General features: G+C 39.7%; 1 protein-coding gene across 3 annotated transcripts in view; it reads left to right on the top strand.

The window, feature by feature from the left end:
• Positions 1 to 23,320, top strand: part of fbxw7 (F-box and WD repeat domain containing 7) — a 98,134-nt gene extending 74,814 nt beyond the window's left edge. For all 3 annotated transcript variants that reach the window (XM_055158187.1, XM_055158189.1, XM_055158188.1), the window contains exons 8-11: positions 6,766 to 6,947; positions 11,954 to 12,179; positions 13,900 to 14,110; positions 21,342 to 23,320. In XM_055158187.1, coding sequence (XP_055014162.1) covers positions 6,766 to 6,947; positions 11,954 to 12,179; positions 13,900 to 14,110; positions 21,342 to 21,610 — 888 coding nt within the window. In that variant the 3' untranslated portion in view covers positions 21,611 to 23,320. The remainder of the gene's footprint in view (positions 1 to 6,765; positions 6,948 to 11,953; positions 12,180 to 13,899; positions 14,111 to 21,341) is intronic.
• The last annotated feature ends 2,853 nt before the right edge of the window (positions 23,321 to 26,173 follow it).

The following is a 26,173-nucleotide window of genomic DNA, read 5'->3' as shown; positions in this document are numbered from 1 at the left end:
CGTATTGTTGAGCTGAAAGGTCTTGTTTGAGTGCAGGGGCGGATGCTGTGACAGACCTGTGGGCCTGCCTTCACCTGTTAGGCCTGGGTCTTTGCGTGTCACTCCAGCTCAGTGAGTCCTGTCAGTCTGTGAGGGGGCACACACACACACACTACACACATGCATACACACACACACTACAGAAGCTGCCTGCTGTTCAGTGGAGCAGTGCGTGTACTTGGAGGAGCCTGCCAGCAGCTGTCAGCTCAGACTGCAGACCTGTGCACACACCAGAGAAGAAGATTTAACCACATCACTGGCTTTTGTTTAGGGCTTTCATGTGGTCAGTGTGGTCAGTGGAATTATTCAAAATATTTTTTAGGATCTTGGATAAATACTAAGTAAATAAAGTTTATTTATATAACGCTTTTTGCAGACAAAGGTCACAAAGTGCTTCACATACAAAATAGCATAATAACATCTGTCACAATAAGTAGAGGTGGGTAGAGTAGCCAGAAATTTCAATCGAGAGTAACTTTACTTCAAAATGATAATACTCGAGTAGAAGAACAAAGTAGTGGTTCAAGAAATAACTCAAGTTAGATTTAAATTTAGATTAAATTTGTGGAAATTCAAACTTAAGTAAGAGTGACTGTCAGAACTCAACAACTGGTTTAATAATTTGAAGTTAATGTAATTTGAATTACTAAACATTAAATAATGCACAAATTATTTATTTTCAAACGGTAAATGCAAATATATGAATACTAAATCATATCTGAAGTAGCGGTGCAAGAAACACAAATGTTCAAATAATTTCATATTGTCAGCATAAAGTTTTTGTCACTTGTAGATGTACTTACAGCACTTTTCTGAATTAAGAGTACTGTTTCTTCAATAAAAATATTACTGAAATAGGAGTAAAAGTACGCTGCTATAAAAGTACTGCCCACTCTTTATCCCCATTTATGTGTCTGCTCAGTTCTGTCCAGCAAAATCTAGGCTTAAAACATTTAAAAACATTAAAAAAAAAAGAAAACATTTGAAACAGTAACTTTGCTTTTTATTAGCTGAATGATTATAGAAAGTAAGGGCTAGAGTAAAGTAAAGTATTTAAAGATAACTAAACTTCAACTTCATAACTAAAATCCATTCATTAAAACCCTTTGTTCAAACGTTGCGATAAAAATGAAAGAAATTAATTAAACAGTAAATCCTGCAGCCTGGCTAATCTTTTAATCACCCTCTCGTATGATAATGAGATGACCCGACCTTACACACTTTGCTTTAACCTTTTCAAAGCTGACTCTCCACTTTCAAGTTCAAGGGTCTGAACCATTTTAATACAAGGTTATAACACTGCGCATTATCATAACCTAGAATCCATTAGCAGATTTGAACACTTGCTATTGTGATCAAAGAATATTAGCAAAAAATAGTACTGCCTACGTCCAAGGGCTTATCAAAGAAGCTAATCTTTCACAGATAAAGACGGCTAAATCCACAGTCGAAGGTTCTGCTTTCTTCCCACGCACCATTTTGAGTGGGCTCTAATCACACTGGATTTTTTTGTTCCCGAATGCACCTATAATAGCTTTGAAAGACAAACGACAAGAAGCAAACACTGAATGCGTAAAAGGATACCGGATTTAGGATGCGATGATGCTACGTAACATTTGTGTTTTTACAAATGAGTGGAAATTGTATTGTATTGTCAACATGTATGTGAAAGGTTTTATTTCTCACTTGGATTAAGGATGTGATTTTCAACATTATATGCTGTATTTTATATTATCATGACTCGTATATCTGTGTAACCCCTCAGTGGTCCAGGTAGGTTCCCTAGTGGTCCTAGTCTATATGCATTTATACTTGTTCTGATACAGCTCAGATCATTCTAAAGCAGTGGTATCCAACCTGTAGCTTAGGAACTACCAGGAGCTCTCCTCCCCCTCCTCCAAGCAGCTCACCAAGGGATTTCTGAATCATACATATTGCGCAGAATAACTAAAATCGTATTTAATTAAATGCGTATTGTCATTGTACATGTATAATTTTGGTGCCTAACTTTGTGCACTAATAAATGGATAATAATTGGGCAAATGTTTTATAAGAGATCTACTCATTTAGGAGTCGCAAAAAATTTAAAGTAAATAAAGTAAAGTAAATATAAGAGCCTTAGATAAGGTACATTTACCAATTATTTACATTATACATTTACACAACTATTATATGTATTAATGTTAGGGTTCTAACAATAACCAAAATATCGTGATATTGTATTGTCAAAGGTCTCACAATAATATCGGTGACCATCACAGTATATCGAATTACAAGTCTCTTTGCATGAATAAAGTTATGGTGCAGCAATTGCTAAAAAAAAGACAGAGAACTACATAGACCATGATCCTTTGCTCCATTTCGGTGCAGACCACAAGAAGAAATAACAGTTTTAAGCACTTTTAAGTCATTTTTTTGCTAGCTCCACAAAATATCGCAATAAATATTGTAGTGTGAGATCATGAAAATATTGTTCCATGAGATTTGGATATTGTTACATCAAGACAGGCATCAGAATGATACATTTACAATGGTAACAGGCATTTAATCAAACCAAATTTTAATTATTCAGTGCAATACATATGATTCAGAAATCCCTTGGCGAGCTACTTGGAAGGGGGGGGAGAGCTACAGATTGGAGACCTCTGTTTTATAGGCATCAAACTATACCCCATATAAAGGCTCTTACATTTACTCAATTTCTTGCTACCAGTAAAACTAGTAGCTCTCTGGCATTTTTGTTTTGTAAAAGTAGCTCAGAAGAGGAAAAACGTTGGACACACCTGTTCTAAAGCTATTCATTCATTTCTGTCCTGTGAATGTGACTTTTTTTAGTAGTTAGTTTTAGTTTTTGCTTAAATAAGTGTCTAGTTTCAATGCTAGTTTTATTATCGATTTGTATCTGATTTTTGATACATCTGACAACACTAGTAAGTAACACTCAACATTATTATCCATCAAAGAAAATGGTATTAATAACTCTATACCTTTAGTCGCAAGGAGACTGTACATGAATTGCTTCTCTGTTTCACAATCTGGTCTTTCACTAAAATCTGAAACCACACTTCTGCTTCTTTTTTGTCAAATTTACGTTTTGAATTTGCCTTATACTAAATACAGCGGTTCAGTGATTTTTATGGAGAGTCTTTTTAAAAATATCTCTCCTTTGGTAATAGTCAAGATGATAGTGATAAAGCAGCAAGACCCATAGCGGAGCACTGGGCTTTGATTGTCAGGTCACGCCGCGTTAGCCTGTAGTTAATGAAGTGATCCGTACTGCAGGCGCGTCCTCTTTCTCCTCCTCTCTTTGCAATAAACCCCCTCCGTGGCTTATCTGCTATAGTCAAGGGGGTCACATGTTGTACACTGCGACTGAACGCACCTTCTCAGCCTGGCAACCAAAGCCCACAGGATCCGAATAGAAAACGTTGAATGAATGTAGAAACAGAATAGACAAGATATGCAAATGCTATCGAGCGGAGATTTCCATAAGCGCTTTAATCAATATGCAATCTAGTGTGGTTAATGGGGATAAATGTGATTCTTTGTTACGGTGTGGTGTGGTGTGGATGTTCAGAGGAGCGGTGTTGTCTCTCCAGTGTTTTGCTTGTTTCGGTTGCCCCGGAAACCCCATGACGAGGCTTGCGTTTCCACAAAGCTATGTAAACTGTGACTTCATACAGGCGCTGCATAATTTACAGAGCCTGACACAGCTAATGTACAGCCATGTGTTAGTAGTAATCCTTAAATGGTATTTGGTTTATTATTTATTATAGGATTGTCAAACTTTTTCCTGCAGTATGCAAGCAAATTAAAGAGCTTTCCTCAGTTAATTTATGATGCTTGAATTGATTGGTTAAAATAACATAGTTAGTAGGGATGCACCAATCCATCTTTCTCAGTTCCGATACAGATTCTGATACTATAGTAACTTCAGAACAACTTTGTATAAATATTTAAAATTCACACATTATGAGACTTTCTGGACTAGTACGTTTTAATTTATTTTTGTTTATTTATAACAAGGACCGTGCCTATTGCCCAGCAGTAATACTGTAGGATATGCCAGACTTAGTCAAGAGAGTAGTTTCCATCTGTCATCCTTTGCCAAATGTACAGAAGGCACCTGGGAATAGAGATCACAATAAGATAAAACAATCAATGAAATGGTTTTATTACAACTATTTTTATGTCCAACCAAGATATCATCTAAACCAGTATTTGGAAGCTGATGTCTGATCCAGAAACCAGCGTCTTCAAGTTTTATGCAACAATCCTTTGCTACTACTTAGGGATGTAACAATATTCAAAATATTGTGATATCGTATCGTCAAAGTTCTCACAATAATATCGTGGACCATCACAATATATCAAATTACTTAAGCAAAGTCTCTTTGCTTAAATTAAGAGTTCTGGTGCAGCAATAATTAAAAAAAAAAGACGGAAGGAACTACATAGACCATGATCCTTTGCTGTATTTCAGTGTAGACTACAAAAGGAAATAACAGTTCTAAGCACTTTTAAGTCTTATTTCTTTGAATTAAGTCTTGTCAAAGCATTTTAAGATGAAAAAGTTGCACATTAACAGTTTTTCCTCCATAAAATATCACAATAAATATAGTACCGTGAGATGTATATCATGAAAATATCGTACAGAGATTTGGATATTGTTACATCTCTAATCGTGAGCCTCCCCACCATATCGTGAGCTTTCCCACGATATCGCAATAAATATCGTACCGTAAGGTTCATACCGTGACGATATCATATCATGACTTAATGTAAATATTAGGGGTGTGCAAAAATATTGAAATATTGATATATCATATTATTTAATTTGATGATACAGTATTGATATCATAGGCTGCTGTATCGATCTATTGCCAAGAGTGTTTTTAGGTATATTTTACTCAATTATTTTGTGTAATAGATACAGTTATCTTGACATTTTCACTCTTTTGAGTAAAATGGATGTTTTTCATATTAACTTGGCACAAACTTCGTGGGCTTAGTACTTTTAGTATCAGAGCCATGATTTAGTCTGTGTTTTTTCTGAACCATATGGAATTGATTTGAAATATATATCGTAACGAATTGTATTGAATCGAAAGTGCACTGTATCTAAAAACCTATCATATTGTGGCATATGTATCAAAATATGTATCGTATCGGCAACTTCGTAATGATACCCGGTCCCAGTAAACATAAGTTCCTCTAACACTGAAAAGTCCTTGAAGTACGCTTGCCTCATATATGCCACACAGCTCCATTTGAACTGTGCCACAAATGTCCTCTTTCATTCTGATAACTACAGGCAATTATAAAATCTGAAGAAAAGCTGTGGCATTTGCTCTTATGCAGCAGCAGGTGCCAACAGTAGACGTCCCCCTTCTCTCAAAAGGTCACTGCACATTCATTCCACCTGTCTGCTTTCTCCCTCAAGGCAAAACCAAGGGACCAAGGAGCAAATCCCAAATGTGACTTTCTTATTGCTTAGAAATCTATGCATAGGCTATGGGATTTAAAAGGCCCATATTGTGCTGTTTTCTGATCAGTATTATAATGTAGTTTCCTTATCAAAAGCATACCCGAAGTTCTATTTTGTTTCATTCACACAAACCCTGCTTATTTAGGCTGAGTTCTTCTTTCAAACTGGAAACACTCTTTTCCACATTGTATTGTCATGTGGTAGTACAGGAAGTGCTCCATTGTGTTTTTAAACTCTATAAACCCTTCTCTAGGCAAGGCAAGTTTATTCATACACACGTAATTAAAAGTGCTTTACAGAATAAGAGATGCATTAAAACAACTATACATAATACAGTTAACATTAACAAGAATCATTTGGATGCTTTTAGCGCTGGAATTGTCAATCTCTACAACATTGTTTTTAAAAGACTGGGTCGTGACCCTCAGGTGGGTCGCAATAGATTTTTTTTGGGTCTCTTTGTCATGATCTGCATGTAGGTCTGAAATATACAGTTCTGCCAATATGTCTGATCTGCTGTTGCAATCTTCTCCTGCACTCGGCCTGGAACGAGCTACAAAAACACAGACAGGCCCACCTATCTCATTAGAAAGGTTGAAATGTTAAGACATGTTTTGTATAATTTTTAATCTTTTTGTAATTATTTAATTGACTATTTTGTTCCAGTATTGCTGGTTCAATTGAATGTTGAAAAGAAAAAGAAAAGTACTATATTTAATGTCCAAATAGGCGACTTATGGATCCTTTTATTGCTGCTTCAATGACTTTTTTTTCATCATTTAAAACTTGAGTAATATTAACTGTTCAGGGAGACACGATCACTCAGTCAACAGTCAAATATCCTCATTAATGTTAAATAATGGTTAAATCCACCTTTATTTTGTGATTTACAAATAATGTCTATTGACTTGGGTCACAAAAGGTTTGTGAGTTTTAAAATATGGGTCCCCAGAAAAAAGTTTGGGGAACACTGCTCTACAAAACAAAAGGTAAAAGGTAGCAATTAACATGAAAACTACCGCTTCATGACATCACAAGGTGGAACAGACCATTTTGAGCTTTGGAGATGTAGAGAGACTAATAATAAAGAGTTACGCAAACATGTGTGAATGAAACAAAACACACCTCGGGGTATGTTTTTGAGGAGGACACTACATTATAACATTGCTTAACGCTCACAAGAATCCATTCTGTGTGGTCTAGAACCTTTAAAAAGACTTCTCTATCTTCTCTTTCAGTGCTTACGGACGCTGGTTGGTCACACGGGAGGCGTCTGGTCATCCCAAATGAGGGACAACATCATCATCAGCGGATCTACTGACCGCACACTCAAAGTCTGGAACGCCGAGACCGGAGAATGTATCCACACCCTGTACGGACATACCTCAACTGTGCGCTGCATGCACCTACACGAGAAAAGGTACCTCCCATTACGTATTAAGATTGTTATCTGTTTAAAATAACAAAACGGGTCAACGCTGGGTTTAATAGCGACGTAGCTTTTGTCAATAAACAGTGTGGAGAGAGCAGGCTGATGGAAGGATAAGAAATGTAATATATTTGATAAGATTGTTTACGAGTAATAATTATAGCCGATGGGTATAATTAGTTTCACATAATTAGTTTAAATGGCTTCTTTAATTTTGCTGTTCACATTAATTCTGATAATGTGTTTGGAATTGACACAGCTACTGTAACCAATCAGCTAATTTAGCCAATGCTTTTCCACTTAAGCGCATTGTAATTTATCTGGATTTATTACTAACAGTACAGTCCAAGGAGGTTTTGAGTGCTTTAAGTTGAAATACGTGTACAAAATGAAAGCATTGACGCGCTAAATTCTCTGCATTTTGTCCGGGGATGAGGCTCAGCGTTTCATGTCAATCGAAGCTGATTGCTGTGTGTTAATTTCATAATTAGCAGATGTAATTACAGCAAATATTAAGGTAAAGAAACATTCCTAAATCTGAAATTACTGATTGTTAGGGATGTAAGAATAACTGAAATATTGTGATATTGTGTCGTCAAAGTTCTCACAATAATATCGTGGACCATCACAATATCGAATTACTTTGCTTAAATTAAGAGTTATGGTGCAGCAACAGCTTTAAAAAAAACACACAAAAAAAAACAGAATTACATAGACCATGATCCTTTGCTCTATTTCAGTGCAGACTACAAGAAAAAATAACAGTTCCTAGCACTTTTATGTCTTAGTTCTTTGGATTAAATCTGGTCAAGGCATTTTTAGAGGAAAAAGTAGCATAATAACAGTTTTTTTAGCCTCCACAAAATATTGTAATAAATATCATACCGTGAAATGTATATCATGAAAATATCCTACAGAGATTTGGATATTGTTACATTCCTAATCGTAAGCCTCCCCGCCATATCGTGAGCTTTCCCATGATATCGCAATAAATATCGTAGCGTGGGGTTCATACCGTGACGATATCGTATCGTGAGACTTGGATATCGTTACACCTCTACTGATTGTGAAAAAATGTATTGTCAAATCTCAACATTTGCAAGCATAACCGCGAACACAAAGTGGCTGTTTGGCATTACTGTGTTTGAGGGAAGAAAAGTACCACCCTGATCCATTAACTGAAAGTACAAGAAAAACTGGATGATTTTTTGTTAGAATTTTAAGTCTAATTTATGCTTTGTCTTGTCAAAAAGTCTGTTTTTTAGACATGGCAGCTCGGGTGAATAAGAAAAGAGTTTAAAAGCGGGTTGTCATGCTTGAGATTGAACATTAAGTGCAGACTCGATGAAATTCCAAGCTTTTAGACAGTTCCCTAGCAGTAAAGGTTAGTTAACAGAATTAGCACTGTCAGCTAACCTGGTTTATTCTCAGTTTTTGCTTGTAAGCAACTAGTCCAAATCTGTTTTGGTAGTGTAAAATTGTTGTTACAGATAACTTTGATTTCAATTTCATTTTAAATTAATTGCCATATGCTATCAAACTACCGTATTTTCTGCACTATTGGGGAGCACTCATAAGCCTCCAACCCCATCAAAAAGCGACTGCGCCCCACAATCCAGAGCGCCCTATACACGAATCCACTCGGGCACCACCCGCAGCGCACGCAAACACGCACGGAGCAGACAGCGACCGCGCAGCGACAAACACCCGCAGCCACACTCATCACTCCATGCGGATGAAGAATGGAACGGAGGAACGAACCGAAAAAACAAGTGCAGTGTGCCACTTCTAAACACACCTGAACTACTGAGTCACTGCGAACACGCCAACAATCCAGCGGTCCCAGACAGCACCCTCCCTACACGCCACAACTGAACAAAGCCCAGAGTCACCGTGAATGTCCCAAATGAAGTCCGACTGACCCATCCAACTGTTGTGTTTCGTTTAATGCGCCTTATAGTCTGGGGCGGTTTATTTGTTAAAAAAGTTCCAAAATAGACCATTCAATGACGCGCCTTATAATCCAGAGCGCCTTATAGTGCGTAAAATACGGTACTTTCTAATTGACCAGGGCTGTATCCAAACCCACTTTCAAACCCTCCTGTATACATTTTAAATAAGCCATTAATTTATTGTAATATATAGTATAAGAAAGGAAAGGTTTCTTCATAATGCTACGTTCCTCTGAGTGCCCTACTTGCATTAGACCCACCAGACAATAGAAGAGTGTTGCTTCATAGCTACATTGTGTTACTTCTTGCCGCCAGCCCGCCATGAGGAGACTTGTAACCCTAGCAGGCAAAAGAGCGAGTCCTTGGAGGGCCATATCTGTGCCCAAGTGAGCATGCAGCCTCATAGTGTTTAAACAGACCACATGAAGCCCACCCATTCACTCATTACTGCACTCCGGAGAGTCCAAGTGCTCTTTCCGCCCCAGGGCCCACCGAGGTTTTGTGTAGTACTTGATTTTTCAGCCGGTGCCAACGCTGTGAGCTGCAGGCAGTCGGTCAAACATGTTGGAGATTTTTTCATTCATTTAATTCTGGGCTGTTTGGTAATAAGGTCTAAATAGTGTGTGAATCGAAAGCAGGATTAGGATTTGAATGGGCTCTAAATGCTCCTCATATTTTTACACAGCTATTTTCTGGTTACATTTTATTATGGCAATACTGAACCAATTTGTTATCTAATTAACACAACAAGGTCATAATAAAGCTTAGAGTGAGACTTCAGTACCTTGCAGAAAGATTAAATTAATTCCAAGCTGAAATGAAATATTCAGTAATGTGAGTGCAAACTTGGCATCACAAATAGGATGGTTACTACTATAGATACTGCAGTAATAGTAGTTTGGTTTCACCATTGCACATGTACATACTGTATTTTAAAGATCCTATATTATGAAAGATTAACTCTTGTGGGCTATAATTGATGTTAAATGTTGTTACCTCATCAAAAACATACCTAGATTTGTTCTTTTTTGAGTAAACCTTAGTTCAAAATGCTCTTTTTAACATCTTTTAACTTTAGTTCAGAAAAATTGAGCAATTCCAGGCATGAAATTATCTAAATGATTCTAGTGAAGGTGTATGGAGTTTAAAAACACAGTGGAACACTTCATGTATTTTATTTTATTTATTTATTCAACATTTTACCAGGTAAGTCAGTTGAGAACTCCTTCTCATTTACAGTAACGACCTGGCTAAGAAGCAGAATAAAACAGAAACACAAACAAAAAACATTCTCTCAAAAACTAGAACATGAAACAGTGAATAGAGATATAAGACAGTGAAACATTTGCAGATTAAAGACATAAAAGTGTTAAAATGAGCAATTATCCTGTAAAATACTCTGGATGTAGTTTTTAAGAGTCGACAGATAAAAAACGAACTAAGTTTTAAAGTCTATTACCACACAATGTCACAAGTGTTTTCTGTTTGAGAGAAAAACTGTGTCAAACATTTGTGAAAGAAACAAAAATAGAACATATTTATAAAGCTCATACAGTATTTAGTTTATCAATCCAAGTAAAATCTGACAATATTCAAGTCTTCCTTATTGTAAATCATGTAAGAAAACCTGTTCTGTCAACATAGTTCTCAGAAACAATGTAAAAATTCCCATATATGTCATTTGGCTATAGGGAGTTCCTGTCCGGCGGGTGCTTATAATACAGCCATTCTTCCCCTCTGCTTCGACTTAATACAGTGTTTGTACATTCAAGTGCTAACATGACGATGACGCTGTGGGTTAGTGTTTGTCGGAGCTTAACCACCATACCTGCTTCATTATTCTGTCAATGCAGCTGTCACACGTGTGAATGAACTCTTGTGTAGCCTATTCAAACCCATGGCCGCTCTCAAATCTCCAGACAGGTGGACCTTTTGTCAGACACTGCTCCTATGCATTCAAACTCACTGTAAATCATTTGAAATGGTTTGCGCCACACCTTGGGTTAAACGGTATTGTACTTGGATGTTGTACGGATTAACTGAGGTGAACAATTTTCGAAATGTCATGTCTGCCGTTGGATTTGTTATTTTGTGAACAGCACCGATACAGTTGTGTTTGTTTAAATAATCGTCTTGCAAAATGTTTTAAAAGTAATAAATCAAGACTGCTAAAGCTTTACAAACAAATGCGTGACCTACAGCCTGATTTATGATGAATTAAAAACATGTACACCTATTATTATTCAGTCTCTGACATGCTAACACACTTACACAGTGCACCCTTCAAGTTAAAGGAGCACTGTGTAACATTTCTAATTGCAGGTCTGCCATCTTCTATCTCCATGGAGATGTTACTGCTTTATCTAAAATGTTCCACTGTATAGAATAATCTTATCACAAAGGAGACAAGCCAGTTACAGCACTGTGCTACATTACAGTTCAGGTCTGTGGAGAGTTGCCCCTACTCACAGAAGGAATTGCTGTATTTTCAAGCAACAGAAATTCCCATAATGAATAATAGCTAGGTGGATACGTTTAATGTCATACCATGGAACCTTCCAGGCAAAGCAATAACATCTCCATGGAGACTAGCATGTTGTGGACCCTCCACCAGAAAAGATGCTCAGGCACAGCTACAGTATGGAACTTGTAAAGGTATCAGGTCACCAGCATGATTCCAGGGAAATAGAAAGTTAAGACCATACTTCTCCATGGAGAAATGTTTTATGCCATGCAGTATATTTCCATGGAAACAAGCAGGGCAGAGCCTCCTTCAGGTCAAATAAGAAAAAAAATACAAACCCACTTGCAATAAGGACGCAAATTTTGAAGTGAAATAAACAAAAGCAAAATGAAAAAACATGATTTTATTTTAGTCTATTTTTTGCTAAAAAGTGACTAATTTGATTAAAACGAATGTCCTGATTAAGATACTTTCCTCTATGCTGTGTTTAAAAGATGTGAAGTAGTATAGGTCTCACTAGTTTACACCAAATCAAGTCCCATGCTACCTGTACAATGACCCCTCCCCTCTTTCCTCTCCAGGGTGGTGAGTGGCTCTCGGGACGCTACCCTTCGTGTGTGGGACATCGAGAGCGGTCAGTGTTTACACGTGCTGATGGGGCATGTGGCTGCTGTGCGCTGCGTGCAGTACGACGGGCGCAGGGTGGTCAGTGGTGCCTACGACTTCATGGTCAAAGTGTGGGACCCCGAGACCGAGACCTGCCTCCACACATTGCAGGGACACACCAACAGAGTCTACTCTTTACAGGTACGTCCATGATTAACAACACTAATATCGTTGGGTGATAGGGTACACTCTTTACTAGTCCAGTCTCAAGCATGCTATATCGCTACAGAGAAACACTGCGATAAATGATAATATTAAAACTACTTTAGGCCACTAACAAAGCAAGATAACCCAATGGACCTGTTTTTAAATGTGAAGTATCACTAAAACTAAAACTCATGAACTGTAAGAAGTAAATTGCAGAATTAACCAAGAAATAGCTATAGAAGTTATTTATTCTACCTCCCTTATTCTATACAGAAATCAAACCTCATGCTAATATATAAAAATAAATAAAATCTCCCCACTTTTGCTAACAAATAAATATTAAGACCCAGAATATATTGTTCCAGCTTCCATATGGTATACTGAACAAGTCGATATAGTAATTATTGTGACAAGCTTTCATTCTTATCCAAATTTGAATTAAATCACACAAAATTATCAAATTTCTTCCTCCAAAGTCTGAACTCTGCTTCAAACCAAGTGCCTTTAGTGACCAAGGATTGAAAGTAACAAATCTAGGAAAACTGGTATACTAGAATGAATCATCTTACAAGAAATACTACACTTTACTTTTTTGTTTTATTTTGTTTTGTTTTAGTTTCATCATTACGTCATCATCGTCATTACAAGTGCACCAGTCACAGCATCATTCTTAGCTTAGCTCTTTTTTTTTTTTTTTTTTGTGAAACTTTGTCGGAAAACATGAGCTAATCCCACTGTTTGCTAAATGTCAAAAGTCCCCGTCTCTTACATACCACAGCCAACTCCCCTGTTCCATTAGCGCACACCCTTTACCATAACAGTCCCTGTGGATGTGCTCGGCGGGACTGTTTGCTTGGCTCCTTTCACCTCTACTCCTCCTTAATCTGATTGCAAAAGCTCTGATCTTGCGTCTTCTCTGCATCATTGACCTGCGGCGTTTGCTCAAAGTGTCCTCTTGGTGCTCTGCGATGACCGCGCACTTTAGCTAAACTCAACTCACAACTCTTAACTCATTTTTCATGTAAAGTTTGTAGGGATGAAGCATATATTGGGGAATTGTTTTTGAAATTACAATATTGGCATGTTCCTTAAGTATGTTTTAACCAGTTTTACTCTTGTTTTGGTCTATTTTACGTTTACAATATCGGTAAAATATTGAAAGTTTTTAAAATATTCAATGCATTCTCTAGTTGTTGTTTTGCATTAGTTATCATCCAATACCTAAAATTCCTTAAATGTTCTGGCACTGTTAACAGATTACATTGTGAGCATACCAAATGGTTAAACTATGGATTTATTTATTTTTTCTTTGCTGATACTGACATCCAATATTTCAGACTATCATATTAAGACTTTAAAATCCATTTTAATGACCACAACTTTAGGTTAAGTTATATTAAAGTTCAGACGTTGTAGTTTTTGGCTTTTGTAAAAATAAACAGAATGCATTTATTTGGTATATAAAATAATTTCTTGCAGAATTGTGCAAACATACAGCCATATTTTTACTCATGAGTCTGTCCAAAAAAATAAATCTGTTGATTACTGGAGACCAACTGAGAATGGCACATGGACACATGCAGACTGGTGCAGTGCAGAAAAAATACTGATGCCAAATATTTTCAATAACTGATACTAGTACTGATATATGTAGAAATATCATCTATAACCATGCCTCAGATGCACACTAAACCCTTGGCTCTCGTCCCTGCAGTTCGATGGAATCCACGTAGTGAGCGGCTCTTTGGACACCTCGATCCGGGTGTGGGACGTGGAGACGGGGAACTGCATCCACACGCTCACGGGACACCAATCTCTGACCAGCGGCATGGAGCTCAAGGACAACATCCTGGTATCTGGCAACGCAGACTCCACTGTCAAGATCTGGGACATCAAGACGGGCCAGTGCCTGCAGACGCTACAAGGTCAGTGCTCTACTCCAGGCTTCACGGGCAGTACAGATGGGTTCTACTGTTCTACTGTGTGGTAGTGGCAGCTAAAATTTGATGTCATTAGAGAAGACGTCTTTTCTAGTGTATTTCTAGTGTATTTCTAGTGTACTTTTACTGACTACTTCAATATAGCATTCAACTTTTTTTACTTTTTACATTGTATATTTTCACTGAAGGAATCAAAACTATGAATAATAATAATAACTCAAAGGATGTTTTTATATGTTAGATTCTTTCAAATATTCACCCTTTGCACCCTCTCGGCATGTAGCCTGATTCATCAGCCGGTTTCACTTCATGGAAACCGTCTGACCTTGCAGCATTAGAATGCGTTCTCTCGATGGTAGGTGGGTACTTTTTTTATTTAACCAATCGCTTCTATTTTGTCGTGACGTATATAATGCTCCACTAACGGGGCTAACTGGTATATTAAGCTTTTGCAAAATCCAGTAGGAAGGAGGACAGTAACGTCTTTCCCCTTGATGAAATTCACCAAACATTCTCTTTGTTCCGGCTTTAAATCCTTGATCTCGGGAATCGTTGCCAACACAGAATGTATGGCTCTTCGCTGATTGGTTGGTGTCCAGACTCGGACTTCCGGGGTTCTTGCAAACCGTCTAGTGTATTCTGATTCCTGACCTAGTCGCTGGAGAGAAATGAAATTGCGCGGAGGCACAAGGTGGTGCCAGCCTGACTGCTCGGCTTGAACCCTGACAAGGCAAATCTGTGAAGGCCAAAAACCATTTCGGGGCACTTGATCATGAAGCTCATTGAGAGAAGTCCAAGGACTGTCAACATAAAAAGTGGCTACTGTGAGGAGTCAAACATTTGTTTCTTTGTGACATAATTCCATACATCCTGCTTCATGTATTTGAGGTCTTCAGTATGTATCTGAAATGAAGAAAGTAGTAAACAGAAAGTAAAAACATTTGAGTAGATGAGTCCAAACTTGAGACCTGTAATGTATATAAATCATACGTAATTAAAGGGATCCTGCGCCTCTTGTAATCCTTGCTTTAGCTTAGAACAATTACAATTACTACATTGTAAAACTCCATATTGGTCTATTACTTTGCTGTAAAGAAATTGAGACAACATGGCCTAATTATCCCAAAGTCCAACTCTCTGAACTGCTGCAATGGGAGCAGCGCATTGAGACCTGCCTAAACAAATGATTCCCAGTCCTCCTCCCCACCTTCGATCCCATTTGCATTTTGTAAACTACTGCACAAGTGGAAAAAAAAAAATCTCATAATAATCCTTCCGTGTGGCACTCTTTAGCTGAAAACCCCTGCCTGCTGCTCGCCGATTACACTCTCATTCTCTCTGTGTCCCTTTAAACACCTCCGACTCCATTAGCGCCTCACGGGAAACCGCAAATCCCGCTCGCATCTTAGCAGCGGTTAGCGACAGCCACCAGCCTCCCCGCATCCAAACAACCCCATTAGGAAAAAAAAAAAAAAACTCCTCAGAAAAAGCGGGTCGGACAAAAGGATGCCCTAGGAACAGCCCCGGGGGGGAAAGGGGGGGGTACGCGTTTGTCTCGTGATGAAGCTGGCGAGGAGGAGGAGGAGGAGCAGGGCAGTGCTGGGCAGGGGTCGGCCGTCTTTGTGGGTCACGTAATTGGGGCAGTTTGAGTGTTTTGATAAGACAATGGGCCCCGACATGGACTTCCGTGGTAATGACAGGACACGGAGCTTTGTTGTGGTAATGAGCTAGGTTATGAAGAGGGGAGGGGGCAGGTGGAGAGGGAGATCGCAGCCTTTTGAACCGAGCGCAGATCTAAGGGCAAAAATGGAGTTGCTTGTTGACAGAAGGACTCTTAATGTGCCTTTTTAACAGTGTTTTGCTTTGTTTGATGCTAACCGTTTGAGCGACTAATAGAGCAGCACAATAGCAATAAGGCTAATGTGGCGTCTGAGTGTTCATATGAGAACGATTTGCTCGTGTGAAGTAGTAGTTAGCATGTCCGTGTAAATATATACCACAAAAGATACGCTGTATATCATTTGACATGGAAAAATACAAATGACGAAAGCCTATTAGATGTTGTGGAATTCTTAAATGACTATAGAACAATTTCATGGTGGTTATGGAGATTAATCAGTTCATGAATAGTAGTGATTACGCCAGGGTGACCACACGTCCCTGCTTACCCTGGACATTTGATCTAAACCAGGACTAAAACAGGACTAAACTAAGACTCTAAACCAGGACTACATCAGGTCTAAACCAGGACTAAACAAAGACTCTAAACCAGTATTACATCAGGGCTAAACGAGGACTAAATTAAGACTAAACCAGGGCTACATCAGGTCTAAACAAGGACTAAAACATGACTAAACTAAGACTAGACCAGGTCTAAACCAGGTCTAAACAAACACTAAACCAGGACTACATCAGGTCTAAACCAGAACTAAACTAAGACTAAACCAGGACTAAATTAAAACTAAACCAGGAATGCATCAGGTCTAAACCAGGTCTCAACCAGGTCTAAATCAAGACTAAACCGGGACTACATCAGGTCTAAACCAGGAATAAACTAAGACTAAACCAGGACTATCACTATTTTTTGACTGTTCTTAACCGTCACCAACAGTAAAGAGGAGCATAAATTATAATTTGTTTTGCCAAAATACAGAAAACCATATTTGCGAATGACCACAAAACACAAAAATGCAGCGTCAGAACCCCCTCAGATTATGACTGACGCGAGAATGCACAATCTTACACGCTCTTTTCACAATTTTATTCATACCGACCATCTCCACCCGAGTGTGTCCCAGTTTAGAATTTTGAAAATCTGCTCACCGTAGAATACCCCCTAACTGAAAAATGATTATCTTGACTGTTTTAGATGCAAAGTTGTGTCATTTCAGTTCAATTTCTAGTTCAACAAAGTAAAATTAAAGGGCATTGTTGCTGATTTTTACTGTGTTAAACCCTTGAGAAACAAAACTAGTTCATTAGCACAGTTGCTTCATGCATTCTGAACATCATAATTATTCACCGTGATGAGTTTATAACAGACTGGATCTAATCTAACAATGAACAGCTTTATAATAACTTCCAAACAGATCACAGCCGACATAGTTTGACCTCAATAGCTGCTTATACGATATATTTGTACTGTGGCAAGATAAATGTTGCTCTGACACAATAGGAAATGGTAGAAGCTTGTAGTTGGTTGTGTTAGACGTACAATCCCAGTTGCGTTTTTAATACAGTAAAGTGATCTTCTATGTAGCTGCTTGCACATGCGACCTGATCTATACCTGCGGCAAGCGTTTTATTTGCAGTCTCTTGATTCAGTGCTCCCTTGCCTTTCCTTCACCCTGATTAATTTCATTTCATTTTTGGGCCCTGGGGGAAATCTGCGCTCCGTCACCCTATAACTCCACTGTACCAACACAGACCTAACCTCAAAAGTGAGTCAGCGCTGTGAGGGCTGGCACTCCCACCGACGCCATCTTGACTTTGACTGTGGCCGGCTGCCAGGGCGCCCACACCACACAGTCTCCTGCGGTCTCTCGGTCTCTTTCTCCCTCTCTTCCACTCCACTCCCTCGCTCTCTCTCCCCCTTTCTCCCGCTCTCTTCCGCCCCCCCTTTCCTCTTTCGCTCTCTGTTTCCCTGTTTCCCTCTTTCTTGGCTCAGGGGAAGAAGGTGCATTGACAGTGACAAGCCTAAGCCTGTCTGTTGTACCACACAGTCAGAGCCCCAGGTCCAAAAAGAGGAACTGCTTTCTCCCGTCACCTTCTGTAACACACACACACACACACACACACACACACACACACACACACACACACACACACACACACGCTCTCGGTTCAGTCTGCACCTACTTATGCAGAGTCCTGTTTCCGATTGAGACTGCTCTATGTGCTTCTACAAAAGTACACCAAAGTAATAAACAGGACTGGGTATCATTAGGAAGTTGCATACAGTACCTCGATACATAGGCCACGATACGATACATACATTGATACATAGCCCATGATACTATATATATCTTGATACAGTGAGCTTTCGATTCGATACAATTTATTTCAAATCGATTCAAGACAGTTCAATAAAAAATAATGGCTAAATCATGGCTGTGATACCCAAAGTCTTAGTTAAACCACTTCTTGTGAAAAGCTGATATGAAACACATCCTCAAAACAGTGAAATGTCAAATGTGTTGCATAAATGAGTTTGCTTCCTCTGAAAAAGCAACAAAACTGTAGCCAGGCAGGCGCCACCTAGTTCCTACATTCAATTTAATTTCTCTCCAGCGACTAGGTTAGGAATCAGTATACACTACAAGGTTTGCAAGAACTGCGGAAGTTGTAGACCACGCACCTGCCAATCAGTGAAGAGCTGTGAAGCCCTGACGTCAAACTCAAGCATCTGACTGGGTCCCTTTTGTGGTACAGCACAACAGTAAACAAAGAGGTCGAGGTGGATGTAGACCAGGCATGTCCAAACTATGGCCCGGGGGCCAAATGCGGCCCTCAGGCTTCCTGGAAAATTGGCCCAAATTACCTTGCATCAATTAAAACATAACTTTTTACTGCAAGTTTTTGGAAAATCTACCTTGATAAAGCTGATATTTCATATTTTGTGTGTGGTTTTGAGGATCTTAGCATGAATAAAGACTGATGGATTATTCTAACATGTTAAACATGCACATATTTCAATTATTCACTGTACTGAGCACCAGTCTATGGCCCTCAATTGGCCCTCTGCTTCATCTGTGTTTAGATATGTGGCCCTTGATGAAAAAAGTTTGGACACCCCTGATGTAGACAAAGACAGACATTCTGTGTTGGCAACGATTCCCAAGATCGAGGATTTAAAGCCGGAACAAAGAGAATGTTTGGTGAATTTTATCAAGGGGAAAGACGTTATTACCCTTATTCCTGCGGGATTTGGTGCATTACATACACCACAACCAGATAGCAGCGATTGGTTAAATAAAAAAAGTACCCGCTTACTGTCGAGCGAACAAATCCTAGCGCTACGAGGTCAGACAGTTTCCACAAAGTGAAACCAGCCGATGAATCAGGCTGACAAAACTGTAGCTCTGTAACAAAATCATTTAGAAAAATATACCAAAAAAATAAATTTAAAAAATCGATACAGCAGCCCACGATATAGCTACTGTATCATCACAAACAATACGGTATATCAATATTTTTGCACACCCCTAGTAATAAAAGCACATGTTGCAAGGGGTGGGCCAGTGTCAGTGTATTTATTTTTTGAGTCAATGTCAGTATCCAGTATTTTGCCAATATTTGTATCTTATGTATCTATATTATGTATCTTAACTTCATGTAGGTTTTACCCTCATTACTTATGCTGATAGTGTAGCTGGTTGTGCTTAGAAGGGCATCTGGTGTCAAAAAAACTGGTTCACCAAATATGAAGCAATAAATTAATAAGTATCTTTTAATTATTTGTATGTATTTGGAAAGGGGCTGTAGGCTTGAATAGTTTAATTGTAGATTTTACACTTGTATTTTCATATAAGAGACAATGTTTTGCACCAGAGCAGTAGAGCTAACAAGGACAATGAGTGGCTGAAAACTCCTCCGTCCAAACCATTTAATATAATCTTCAAGTTTTGTGAGAAGAGACATTTTTGAAGTTCACAGCCCATTTGAAGCTGCACAGAGATCAGTGGAGCTCTGTGCAGCAGCTCGAGCCCACTGTATCCCTCCACGTTTCCTACAGAGCCTGTCTTCTGAAGTAAAACCCAAAAGTACATGCTAAAACTCAGCTCACAAACCCTGTCCTCTGCCTCACCTCTCCTCCTCCTCCCTGGCCACTCTTCTGACCATTTATTACGGATAACTAGGACTGTATATGATGTATCGTGGGACACTTTTTCCAAACAATACTGCGGTCAGAGTGAAGGACAGGAAAAGTTAGAATAAGATAGAAAAGGTGCGATGTAGCGATGTCAAAAGTTTGGACACACTTCATGTACCGTATTTTCCAGATTATAAGTCACACCAGCCAAATAATGCGCAATGAAGAAGAAAAAAACATATATAAGTCGCACTTTTTGGGAAAATGTATTTTATAAAATCAGAGACCAGGAATCGACATTTCATCTTGAAAGGCAAGTTACAGTAATAACAACAGAACAGAGAACAACACACTGAATAGGCTGTAATATGTTAATGAATGTTAACGTAACATATGAACAGTTCTTCAGATAATTATATCATAAACAACAGAACATAAGTTTACCAAACTCACAATCTCACTCCAAATCATTAAATCCACTGAATTCTTCTCCTCGGTGTCACTTCCATGCAACCTCTAGAGATAAACCATAGACCCATGAGGTAAACAGCGCGCCGCTTCCTCTTCTGTGTAGCTGTCATCAGACTCAGCCTCAGATCCAGGCAAAATTATTCCGGCCTTTCTGAATCCCGACAGGATGGTTTTGATTGTCATTGAAGTTCAGGCTTTGTCAGTTCATCCAGGGACTTCCAGGAAAGTTGCATGGAGCACCCTCCTAGTTGCTGTAAAGCTGTGTTCTCTCCTTTCCACCAGTTCCTCACAAGTTTCTCACTCACTCCAAACTTTCCTTCTGCTGCTCGATTACCATTTTCGACTGAATATTTCACTATTTGCAGCAGAACAATGGCTTTTTCTGCAGGAGACATGCGCAGTAGAGTGCGAAGTGACAGTGGTACAGGAGTAATAGGAGCAGCAGATACTGACACACGAGCCTAGAGCGCCCTCTTGCGGCTGTCAGTCTGAAAATTTTAATATACGTCGCACCGGAGCATAAGTCGCAAGACCACCATGAAACCATGAAAAAAAGTGTGACTTATAGTCCAAAAAATACGGTATATTTCTTCTTTATTTCCATGACCTTGTTGTAGATTCTCACTGAAGACATCAAAACTGTGAATGAACATAACAAACAAAATAACAAACAAAAACTCAAATTCACTCCAAACTTGTTTCAGATTTTAGAGTTTGAAATTACCCACCCTTTGCTTTGATCACTGCTTTGTACTTTTAGACTTAGACAGACTTTATTGTTCCACAAGGGAAATTATTATTGAGCCAAGGGGAATCATATAGACACACAATACGCTGATAGTGTATTTGAATAAACCAAGTAAAGTTTTCTTAGCAACACTGAGTTATATTTGTGAATTTCTAACCAGTATCCCCCTGTCTCTCTGTCCACAGGTCCACACAAGCACCAGAGCGCAGTCACATGCCTCCAGTTCAACAAGAACTTCGTGATCACCAGCTCGGACGACGGCACGGTCAAACTGTGGGACCTGAAGACGGGCGAGTTCATCCGTAACCTGGTGACCCTGGAGAGCGGGGGCAGCGGGGGCGTGGTGTGGAGGATCAGGGCGTCCAACACCAAACTGGTCTGCGCCGTGGGCAGTCGCAACGGCACCGAGGAGACCAAGCTGCTGGTGCTGGACTTCGACGTGGACATGAAGTGAGGGGGACTCGGCGGGGACATAGGACAACACCAGACAGAGAGGGAGAGAGGGAGGAGAGGGGGGCGGCTGTCAGGAAAAGCCCACCCGGATGTCCTCCTCGCACAGCGGCCGTCCTGTCCTCCGCGCCCTGCACCCCGTCCCCTGGGCCACGCGTTACTGACCCTGCTCTACGTCAGGGGGACCGGGCGGGACACGGGGCATGGAGCTCGCCTCTGATTGGACGAGAAGATAATAGGAAGCAGGAACTGAGCGGAGCCATTTCCCGGTTGGGTTGTTTAGCTTCGCGCAGACTTGGTTTTATCTCACGCCTGACAGACTGGGACATGTACAGAGATCTATTATTTTTGAAAGCACCCGTCGATGCCCACAAACACTTGCACTTGCTCTGGAGCCGAGCAGTGAAGACAGCGTGTACACAAAGAGATTGAGGGAGATGTTCCACGTGCATTTCCACACCTTATGAGCTGCTTGTTGTGAAGGAGTGAAAGCTGAAAGACCATTGGCCGTCAGCCCGAGGGCGGGGCCTGGGGTCAGGCTCGTTTCTTGTCACTCCGTTTCGTTCATGTTTTTCCACTTGGTTCTCACTAGGTTTTTCTTTACAGTGTCTCACAACCACAACTGTGAATTTCCGGACTTTTCGTTGCTTTATCATTTGAGTTTCCTGTTGTAATTATTTCTGTCCTTGCCGTTGCCAATAGGAACCGATCCCAGTATTAGAACGTGCTCACTTTAGGTTTGCTGTCGAGACGTCACAGGGTTATTTTGTTGGAGTACTTTGTTTCTGTTGTACACATGGTGGGTGTGTAGCACATTGATGCTGTCCAGAGGTTTTCAGTCCAGCTGTGCAGTGCTGTTATGAGAGGACCTGGAGCTCCTCTGCTGTCGGCCTGCAGCCCCTCCCCCTCTATGTTTCCCAAGTGGCCAAACTGTATCTATGCTGCTAGTCCAATGGAAAAGACATGAACTCTCACTTACTGTGACGTTTTAGTCCCAGGCAAAATTCCAAATTGAACAGTTTGGACGTTAAGTCACCAAACTAAAGTTAACATCCACATTTAGATTTGAGTTTGTTTTTGCCACTGAAACTTGAGCCAAACGTGCCTCTACGAGGCTGCGGCGAGGCGTGCCGCCTGCAGAGGATGGGGATGTACACTGTTGGAGTGTGCGTGTGTGTGTGCGTGTGTGTGTCATGGGCTACTTGTAAACACATTCCTGGGGACATGGCTCTTTGGGCCTGTTCTTTGGGGAAATGTACAAATGCCACAAAAACAAAGAGACTTTGGGCTGTGTGTGTGAGAAGTGTCGTTCTGTGTGATGGTTCATTTAATGATGTCTGAAGCTCCAGAGGAGAGCAGCGCTGGAGCCCCCAGCCCCATGTGCTGTCAGACCACAACACAACAGACCCCTCTCAATCTCCAAGAGTCACAACTCAAGCTGAACTGTGAAAGTGCTATAACACTGTATATTAAAGCAGAAAAAACAATGGCTCTATCTCCTCTTGTTGTTTCTCCCTGTTTAATTTATGATCTGGTTTGAGAATCAGATTTGTCACAGGTGTTTTATTTTCAGTTTCTGTAAAACTGCCTGGCAAAAAGAAAAGCGTCAGAAAAAAAACTTAAAGGGATTGTGTATTGTTTGATTCACTTAGAATTTTATTTTCTTATAACTTAAGTGCAATAAAATGTGGGTTTTTCTTTTTCATTTCAAGCATATCAGTTGTGTGTTTTTGTTTCCAATGTGAAGGCATCCTTCATGTTTAATAAAGCAAATGATTTAGTTTATTCAACCTACAGGGAGCCATCTGAGCAGATGTCACACAGACTTTACAAGGCACATTACACACGAACTGCTGACTGCACCACACACACCACACACACACACACACACCACACACACCACACACACCACACACACCACACACACACACACACACACCACACACACCACACACACCACACAACCCTCGGCTCACTTTTCTACTAATGTGAGAATGATGCAGTCAGTTTATAATGATGGATCATCTTTAAGAAACCAAACTTAAGATGTTTCTGTCACAATAAACTTAAAACCAGCAGGGCCACACTGACCTTCAAATGCTCATATATATAAAGAGATGAATTAGATCTGATGTTCACATTCACTTCTTTAGTAGTGTAGTGCCTGAGGTTAGCCAAAGTGCTTATGTCTATAAAGTACTTCCTGATCCAGGTCAACACAAGTTGTACACAAGTAAAAGCTGATCTTGAGGATTATCTGCTTCCAAACCAAAATATAAACACATGAGGTAATAATGAATCAATCTTTATTTTAAAGCCACATTTAAACAGTGAATCATGATTTGCTTTGAACATGTTTTATTTCTGGCCGCACAGACCACTAATTGTCATATTTTTGTGTAGAGTCCTACATGCTGTGCCTATGACGATATAACCCAAGTCAAACCACTCTTATATCCTCTGGAGTCAAAGTGCCCTAAATTACTCTGCACACTGCCCCACAAAAGCCCCCACACTAATACTGCATGTGTTTAGTAGTTTAGTACTGGCCTATGCAGTTAATCCCTAAAACACATCCCCCGTTCAGCTCCTGTAAACTGAACATCCAGCCTGTCCTAGTGCAAAAACACTGAGCCGCACAATGAACTGCACACATATGAACATAATCTGGGACATTCAAAAGCGGCCAAGCATATTAATCTGCCCCCAAACAAAACCACATCATTATGATTTTAATCCCTTTATTAATATTTCGGTTAAAACCAGCTAAGCCCTTGCTAACACAAATACGCCGCTGTCCTTTTCCGCTGCACTTTGTATACAAACGCCTTACCTCAAATTAATGTATTTTTGGACGGTTAGCTTCTGTTAAATCTATCCCCTAATAATCTTTTGAGCACACAGCAGCGATACAAGCGTTTTGGCTCTGTTCTGGACTGTGGATTCCTGAACGCCTGTTGCCTAGCGATAGTCTTCCTGTCCGAAGTCTCAGACCGTCTTTGTGGAAAAAGCACTGGAGACTCACATGAATAGAAGTGCAAGGGAGGAAGAGGGAAGAGGGGAGGGGGGTTGGTATCCTCTTTGGAGAGTTGGGGTACGATCATTGGCGCGTACACACAGTTCGTAATCGACTCCTTCACGCCGGATTTGTTTGCAAGCCCAGACAAAATGGTGGGACGAGTGTAGGTGTGCGCATTGACGAGCGCGTTTGAGTGGTCAATACCAGCGCCGGACTGTTCCTGTGGAGGAGCTGAAGCTGTCGGCGCGAAGAACGATTCAGTGAAATCCACGTGCTTCCATCCTCTCTCAAAGTTTGTTCTGAAAGTACAACTATGAAGGTTGGTGCAAGTTTTATATTGTATTACAAACAAAGAAGCTACACAAACTTTTTCAACTTCTTACACTTTGTTGGTCCTTGGATGCAACAGAAAAATTCCTAGTTTAATAGTTTGGCATGATTATAGTTGCACTTAGTGCAGGGGTGTCCAACTTTTTTCCTCTGTTGAGCTACTTTTACAAAATGAAAATGCCAGAGAGCTCCTAGTTTTAGCAGGCACAAGAAATTGAGTAAATATAAGAGTCACAGCCAGCCTTAGATAGGGTACAGTTAAGTGCCAATCAAACAAACTTTTATCTGTTTATTAGTGCACTAAGTTACAACCCCAATTCCAGTGAAGTTGGGACGCTGTGTAAAACTAAAAAAAAAAAAAAACTATATTGAACTGAATAAACTACAAAGACATGATATTTAATGTTCAAACTGATAAACTTTTTATGCAAATATTCACTCATTTTCAATTTGATGTCTGCAACACGTTCCAACGTTCCTACATGCAGAGATTTCTCCAGATTCTCAGAATCTTTTGATGATATTATGGACTGTAGATGATGAAATCCCTAAATTCCTTACAATTGTACGTTTAGAAACGTTGTTCTTAAACTGTTGGACTATTTGCTCACACAGTTGTTCACAAAGTGGTGAACATCACCCCATCCTCACTGGTGAATGACTGAGCCCTTCGGAGAAACTCCTTTTATACCCAATCATGACACTCACCTGTTTCCAGTGAACCTGTTCACCTGTGGAATGTTCCAAACAGGTGAATTTTAAGCATTCTTCAACTTTCCCATTCTTTTGTTGCCCCTGTTCCAGCTTTATTGGAACGTGTTGCAGGCATCAAATTGAAAATGAGTGAATATTTGCATAAACAATAAAGTTTATCAGTTTGAACATTAAATATCATGTCTCTGTAGTTTATTCAGTTGAATATAGGTTGAAAAGAATTTGCAAATCATGGTATTCTGTATTTTTTTAAGTTTTACAGAGCGTCCCAACTTCATTGGAGTTGGGGTTGCAGGCATCAAAATGATATATTTACAATGACAATAGGCATTTAATCAGTCAAATTTTACTTATTCAGCACAATACGTATAATTCAGAAATCCTTTGGCGAGCTACAGGTTGGAGATCCCTGCTTTAGTGCAATTTCAATTTTTCAAGTACCGTATTTTCTGCTCAAAAGCCTCCAACCCCATCAAAAAACGACTGCGCAGCCCGCAATCCAGA

This window comes from Boleophthalmus pectinirostris, unplaced genomic scaffold, assembly GCF_026225935.1.
Source record: "Boleophthalmus pectinirostris isolate CB_2022bp ecotype Guang Dong unplaced genomic scaffold, ASM2622593v1 HiC_scaffold_22, whole genome shotgun sequence".
In the NCBI taxonomy this organism is placed as follows: Eukaryota; Metazoa; Chordata; class Actinopteri; order Gobiiformes; family Gobiidae; genus Boleophthalmus; species Boleophthalmus pectinirostris.
The sequence above is the reverse complement of the archived record's forward strand: the minus strand, read 5'-3'. Positions and strand labels throughout refer to the sequence as shown.